The following is a 7500-nucleotide window of genomic DNA, read 5'->3' on the forward strand; positions in this document are numbered from 1 at the left end:
CTGATGGCGAATTTATTTAGTGGAAGAGTGGTGTCTTCGTCACTGTACGTATTAGGTTGTGACTCCCGATTTAGCCTGGAATCCTTTCACTTCTTTTTGCTATTCGTGATCTCATTAAATTTGGCTTTGAAAAGTCAAAATAATAAGCTATAAGATAAATTTCTGAAATACCACAGCAACTTCAGACAAAAATATATATCAACGTCAGATACAGTAAAGTTACCTAAAAGCGTTGTCTTTGTCATGAAATTAAAGTCTTGTTACATTAAAGTTAAAGAAAATATAAGACCCTTGTCCCATACATCTTGGGAGTCCGCTCTGTGATAATGGCCATCCAAAATACGTTCTCTGTGGCGGCAGTAGCGCGGCAGTGTGCTCTTATTAAATAGTATAGTTCTCGTTCAAATTATTATTTTTTTCCTTGGTTTTTATCCTCAGCTTAACTCCTCATCCTGCATGTGACCAGACATTATTCCCATTTAGACCATGTGTTCATTCAGATCATGCTATACAGCCTACACCAGGGAAAGACAGCCAGGTTGTGTGATGCGCCCCTGCATACATGGACAGGCGCACATGCCATGGCCCGTGTGTCTAGACTCTAGAGTCTAGAGCCTACAACAGGAAAAGGTGTTCTTTGAAGAATGTTGTGTCACGTAAGAAATATATTTTATTTGAGATTAAAGTATAAGAAAATCATTTTTATTATGTTATCCACAGCGCAACCACTCTCCACGAGTTTGAGGTTAGGCATTTTGTCTCATTGTATACATTCAGCACCTATGTAACAATCATTAACAGGCGAGGAACTATTCTTTACTTTTAGAATAGACACACTTATCGTGTGACAAGGCCCTAACGTATCTTTTATTGTTAAGTGAGCCCGGGCCAGTCATTGCTGCATAACAACCATAAAAAAAAGAATAAATAAAAAAACTGCACTTCGAGGTCGATCGGCGAGTTACCTTGAACCAGCAGCTGTCTTCCTTCACTGATACATTTAGTAGGATCGACAAAAACACTTTCATTAATTTAACATATGAGAACAGTGATGTTGATAGTGACCTTTTGTTTTTACTATAACAGCAGTGCGAAACAAATACTTCTGTATGGAAATGTATAAACATTTTTTTAAACCGGTGAAGCGCCCGAGGTCGAATCGTTACAGGGAGAAGTAAGCCAATAAATACAGAGGTTATCCCAGGGCAGTTCTCGGTTTAAGGTTCACAGAAACATGTTTATGTATGACTTCCCGTACACCTCATGGACACATAGCATGATCAGTCTGACAACAGAATAGGCGTGGATATGATCATCTGGCGATAGAAGGAACGTATTTGTGTTTATTGTCAAATTCAAATACGTATTAAATTGTCAAGATCAAATTTTCTGTTGAGCCAGTAAACGAGATGAAGTATTTTCTCTTAATTAGCCAGTAAACATGTTATTACGACAATATCTAAAGCCAGACAGAAGACAAGATTCTCTAGTAAATGTTCATGGAAAGGCACCGATGTTTTTATCTATCTATTCAAAATCAAAACCACCCGAAGTAAGAATAGAAGGTGGAGAGTGATCGATCACATTACATCAATTGATTTGCCTCACAGATGACAGTCTTAGGCAATAAACAATTATTTTCGTGCAGGGCAGAGCTGTGGCGAGATAACAGGCCAGCCTCCAGCGCCAAGCAGTCCTCACCAGGCTGAGAGCTACTCGATCTAAAATATGAAATTCGCGTAAATAGGAATAGATATAGTCTATGTTATGATTCACAAGCCATGAAATACTCTTACCACAGGTTTTAAAGACACCTCACTTGTCAATGTAAAAGTCTAAGTTGTAAGGTGCAGAACTGCTGTAGTCTTTGGTCCACACGGATGCTATTTGATCTGGAAAGAGTAAAGTAATAGTGGCGCCACATCCATCCTTCCATTCCATTCCATTCCATGTTTGCCCCTCAAACATTAACATCCACGTAATGATCACCCTCGTGATAGTGATAATTTAAGCACAGCGACAATTTATAAATACTCACGGGTTTCAAGTATTTGGGAGACGAAATGTTGTTCTTCCGGATCCTCAAGGCTTAGCACCTCAAATTGCAATGGCTGGTGTTGGGCGAGGGTGTGGCAGTAAGCGGCCGACTGCTGGTGTGTGTACAGCTGGCCCGCGTGGTGACACCAGGAGAAGTGGTAGGCTCGGCCACGAAATGTGTCGTGCTCCTTACGACGTGAAGAAAAGATGAAATATCAAACTTGAGGAAACCGTTCATCGAAAAGCCTTGTGAACCACCCGCCTTCCTATTTTTTTTTTTTTCTTTTTTATGTAGGAGAGAGGGCCAGCCAAAGGCAAAAAAAAAAAAAAAGGCCTACTTAGGAGCTGGTTCTCTAGAAGGAAGAGCGTTAGCCAAAATTAGGGAACAAATGTCTTGATACCTCCCTCTTAAGGTTAAGACAAGTCGTAGGAAGGCGGAAATACAGAAGCAGGTACGGAGCTCCAAAGTTTACGATGTAGTGAAGGGCATGAATGATTGATAGTACTGGTTAACTCTTGCATTAGGGAGTTGGACAGAATAGGGATGAGAGGAAGAAGAAACCCTTGTGCAGCGAGGCCGCAGGATGGGGGGAGGCATGCAGTTAGCAAGATCAGTAGAACAGTTAGCATGAAAATAACGATTAAAGATAGAGAGATGCAACATTCCGGCGATGAGAAAGAGGCTGAAGACAGTCAGAGGAGGGGAGTTGATGAGACGAAAAGCTTTTGATTCCACCCTATCTTATAAAACTGTGCGAGTGGAATCTTCCCCAAACATGCGAAGAGTACTCCATACAAGGACGAATACGGCCCTTGTACAGAGTAAGCAGTTGGAGGGGCGAGAAAAACTGGCGGAGACGCCTCAGAACGTCCAACTTCATACAGGCTGTTTTAGCGAGAGATAAGATACGAAGTTTTCCAGTTAAAATTAATAAGATACGAAGTTTCCAGTTAAAATTATTAGTAAAGGACAGACCGAGGATATTCAGTGGAAGAGGGAGACAGTTGAGTGTCACTGAAAAGGGGATAGTTGTCTGGAAGGTTGTGTCGAGCTGATAGATGGAGGAATTGAGTTTTTGAGGCAGTGAAAACTACTAGATTTTTTCTGCCCCAATCGGAAATCTCAGAAAGATCAGAGGTCAGGCGTTTGTGGCGTCCTTGCGTGATCTCTTGACTTCCTGAAAGGTTGCTCGTCTCTGAAAGGATATGGAAAGATGTAGGGTGGTATCATCGGTGTAGGAGTGGATAGGGAAAGAAGATTTGTTAAGAAAATCATTAATGAATAATAAAAAGAGTGGGTGACCGGACAGAACGCTGAGGTTCACCACTATTAATAGATTTAGGAGAACAGTGGCTGTCTACCACAGCAGCAATAGAACGGTCGGAAAGGAAACGAGATAAAGTTGCAGAGAGAAGGATAGAAACCGTAGGAGAGCAGTTTGGAAATCAAAGCTTACCAGTGAAACAATGACGGGGCCGCAGGAGGCTGGCAGATGAGGACTTGGTAACAAAATTTCCGGCTGCATAGGCCGATTCAGGAACGGGAACAGATGCTGTCCCTGGTGAAATCCATGAGTGATGAGCACAGCCTGGACAGCATCAGAGGCAGCCTTTACTACAAAGGGCCTCCCTCGAGGATGAGATTCAATCTGCATCATCACCTGTGCCTGTCCAGCCACTACTCTTATCTTCCCCTCGACGTCCCGCGGCATCTCATCATGAATGACGCTGTCTTGCCTTTCTGCCGCAGCCACCAGCAACACTACCGCTAAGACGTGCCGTATCATCTGTCAAACGCCAAACTGTCATGGGCCCTGAACAACACACACGCACACGCACACGCGCACACGCACACGCACACGCACACACGCACACACACACGGCCCGGTAGCTCAGTGGTTAGAGCGCTGGCTTCACAAGCCAGATGACCGGGGTTCGATTCCCCGGCCGGGTGGAGATATTTGGGTGTGTCTCCTTTCACGTGTAGCCCCTGTTCACCTAGCAGTGAGTAGGTACGGGATGTAAATCGAGGAGTTGTGACCTTGTTGTCCCGGTGTGTGGTGTGTGCCTGGTCTCAGACCTATCCCAAGATCGGAAATAATGAGCTCTGAGCTCGTTCCGTAGGGTAACGTCTGGCTGTCTCGTCAGAGACTGCAGCAGATCAAAAAGTGAATTACACACACACACACACACACGTACGTTGCGTACGTTGCGTGCATTGTGACAGGGAGAGGATCACTCACTCTCCGTTGAGCAGCGTTGACCTGGAGACACTGAACTTCCAGGCCGACATCTCTCCTCCTTAGCTTCGATCGCACCTGATTGGCTAACAAGGAGGAAGGGCCATTGTTTTAATTGCTTATCATAATTTTATGATCATTTGTTACTTTCATTTCTACCCATGTGTTGTGTGTTTCATGAAAGGAAAGAAGTGGTGGAGCGGTTCTTAGTTTGTTCTTTGTTGTGTTTCACTCGAGGTCTTCCGAATTGTACTGTATCCTCTTCAGGATGTGAAGAGAAAATAAGGAGAGGGTTTGAAATTTTATTCTAAATTACATGTGGAACAAACATTTTTACTTAGTGATAAGTTACAGGAATTCTTGTAATAGTATCGTAAAACTGTCCGTGCGTGTGTGAAGATAAGCATGCCCTCGCCAGTTGGTCTCTGAGACACTCCATGAAGCTTCACAATCCGTGCTTTCAGGAATTGTGTTCACTCGATCTGATTGCAGTAAAGGATGGTAAAATAAAAAAAAAAGACATGGCTCCAACACACAGACGACCCTTCACTTCTTTGCCTTTTATTATCAAGCATGGACGAGCCAAACAAGTTTAGAGGGGGAGGAAAAAATGCATGATTTATACGTTCAAGATAGTCTCATTGCGAAGCAAAACATTTCTTGAGGGACCTGCCACCTTTGAAGTTCCCGAGATACCATTGGCCTCGCATGCTCTGAAATGGAAATTGTTGTGACAAACTCGTCTACGATGACGAGTCATTGCATGCGCGATATGCAGTGAGGATGGCGGATGTCAGATTTATTCTCAACAGAACGGTCTTGGTTATTGCTCCTCGAATGATTTTCAACTCGATATTACAACTAGTATAGTAAGGAAACTACTATACTGGTAATGTGCACGAGAAATAGTAATAACATGTTCTTCTTATTTAACTGATAATGACAATATTACAAATTCATTTGAAGGAAACGAATATGCTAGTTCTAACATCTGAACGCATGAGCCGCCTAAACATAAACAGTAGATCAATCGGTTACTTGATATACGTTTTGATAACTCTGCTGTTTAAACTAAGTTATAGTAGTGTGATTCTTTTCCTGGGTATGACGAGTAACGTGATGTGGTTATATCCATTGGCTTGGAGTAATACGAGTTTTTTTATCTGATGTGATGAGCATCGTCATGTCTGTTTTTGGTGGATGCACGGTATGTCTATGTCTTTTTTATTATTGAGCGACTGGGTGTGGTATGGATGTGATGCTGTGTGAATGATGTGATGAGTGGCATTATATGGCTTTCAGTCTATGTGTGGTGTGGTGTGGTTGGGTGCTGTGTGGTATTGTGTGAAAGGTGAGAAGTAGGTGGTGATGTGACTACGTAGATGTGATGGTTCTGATATGTGGTGTAGCTGGGAGTGGTGTGTGGTTTGATGTACTGTCTGGCGTGAGTGGATGTGATACACACAAGTTGTATGGCTGTGTGATGTATTGTGCGATGTGGCTATGTATGTATGGTGTGGTGTCACGGTGTGGTGTGGGTGATTTATTTGTAATTAGTGTTGTGTTTGTTATGTAAGGCCAGTTTTACATGTGTAAGATCAGAATCACTGCGCATGCACAGTTTTCACTGCTGATTGGCTGTTACTGTGGCTCTGCTTTTAACCAATCAGATGGTGCTGTGGGTGGGACAATGTTGGAGACAGAGTAGTGACAAAAGACAGAGAGGTACAGCTGCATCAGAGCCAAAATGACCAAGTTTTAAATTTATCTCTTATAGGCCGTTGAATAAAAAAAAAAAAAAAAGCCCGATGCCGGAATGCGTCAAAATGCTCAATATCTGCGCGATAATCGGCCCGGCCGATAATTCGATCCCTAATATATATATATATATATATATATATATATATATATATATATATATATATATATATATATATATATATATATATAGGGGAAGGTGGGGTAAGACGGACCCATAGGGTAAGACGGAACCCCCCTTCTAAATCCAAGCATAAAGAGCAGGTTTCAAAATTTGACTCCTAGATGTCCATCACGTCGCCCAACAATGACATCATCACTACCAGTAGGCACGCTAAATTTTCCTTGCGCTTCACAGGAAAAAAAAAAAAAGTCATTTTATTCAGTGCTGATGTTATACTCACAAGGTAAGACACTGCTTGTTTAATATTGAAATAATTATCATAATGATTTAGTACTTATGTTATACATTCCCATGAGTGTATACATGATATATAGATGCCATGAATTGGCATAGTAAACATAGATACTTTGGTAAACATTTCGACATTTGAATATTTACTAATGGGGTAAGATGGACCCCATGAGAGGGGAAGGGTGGGTTTGTTGTGCTGATTGCAAAAGCTGGGCTCATGAGCAGTGTGCAGGGATAGATGGTGATGATGCTGAGGAAGAGGTTTTTGTGTGTAATTTATGTCATTAAGTTGTGCAGGAATAGATGAGAGTTTGGGAGTTTTTATTTTTTTTTTTATTTTTTTTTTTTTTTCGTTTGATTTGTACCTATAAATTTGGCTCATGGGCAATGTGAAAGGATATGATGATGACGAAGAAGAGTTTGTTTGTTTGTTTTTTTATCAGAGCTTAATACCAATAAGGATTTGTTTCTTTATATTCAGTTTGGGGGAGTAAGATGGACCACTGGGGGTCTGTCTTACCTCATCCTTTTACTTTTGGCACAGTAAAAATCATTATTTTGTAAATTCTTGTGCTTCATTTTTTTTTCCTTTAAAAACCGTGATCCGGGTGTGGACTTCGAAGATAACATCCCAAAGCACCACCACAAACCCACAAAGGCCCTAAAAATCATATAAATGTTGTTTCTAGATTCAATACTTTGTTAAGTGGTCCGTCTTACCCCATCTTATACATATATATATATATATATATATATATATATATATATATATATATATATATATATATATATATATATATATATATATACACACACACACACACACACACACACACACACACACACACACACACACCTTATACATTCTATTAGACTTCATGTGGTGGAGAACCGACACGGTTTCGCGGGAAATGTTGTGAGGCAACAGTTGATTTAGGAATAGGAACTAGGGACGGCATCAGGGAAGCTTCCTTAGGCAGCATACTGACGTGGAGGGATGACGTGGTGAGACGAGGGTAGGTTGAGCAGGGAGGGGATGTGGTGGGTGGA

At 41.6% G+C, this 7500-nt stretch overlaps 2 protein-coding genes across 5 annotated transcripts in view; both read right to left on the reverse strand.

The window, feature by feature from the left end:
- Positions 1-1027: 1027 nt before the first annotated feature.
- Positions 1028-4327, reverse strand: LOC123515120. The gene is made up of 5 exons (XM_045273561.1): positions 4281-4327; positions 3495-3824; positions 2039-2225; positions 1820-1892; positions 1028-1721 (listed from the first exon to the last, which is right to left on the reverse strand). Exons 2-5 carry the CDS (start codon positions 3822-3824, stop codon positions 1586-1588), a joined length of 726 nt encoding a protein of 241 aa, XP_045129496.1. The 5' UTR covers positions 4281-4327; the 3' UTR covers positions 1028-1585.
- Positions 4328-4565: 238 nt separating this feature from the next.
- Positions 4566-7500, reverse strand: part of LOC123515118 — an 11505-nt gene continuing 8570 nt past the window's right edge. For all 4 annotated transcript variants that reach the window (XM_045273558.1, XM_045273557.1, XM_045273559.1 and 1 more), the window contains exon 3: positions 4566-7500. This exon is cut by the window's right edge and continues 375 nt beyond it. In XM_045273558.1, the coding sequence (XP_045129493.1) occupies positions 7320-7500 (181 nt within the window). In that variant the 3' untranslated portion in view covers positions 4566-7319.

Source organism: Portunus trituberculatus, chromosome 38 (genome assembly GCF_017591435.1).
Source record: "Portunus trituberculatus isolate SZX2019 chromosome 38, ASM1759143v1, whole genome shotgun sequence".
NCBI classification, from domain to species: domain Eukaryota; kingdom Metazoa; phylum Arthropoda; class Malacostraca; order Decapoda; family Portunidae; genus Portunus; species Portunus trituberculatus.

Excerpts from the sequence above, each read along its gene's own strand:
- LOC123515120 (XM_045273561.1), bottom strand. The coding sequence starts at position 3,824 with ATGATACGGCACGTCTTAGCGGTAGTGTTGCTGGTGGCTGCGGCAGAA. Across the intron at positions 1,893-2,038 it reads CTCCCAAATACTTGAAACCC|ATCAAATAGCATCCGTGTGG; the intron begins GTGAGTATTTAT and ends TACTCTTTCCAG. Across the intron at positions 1,722-1,819 it reads TTAGACTTTTACATTGACAA|ATCGAGTAGCTCTCAGCCTG; the intron begins GTGAGGTGTCTT and ends TTCATATTTTAG.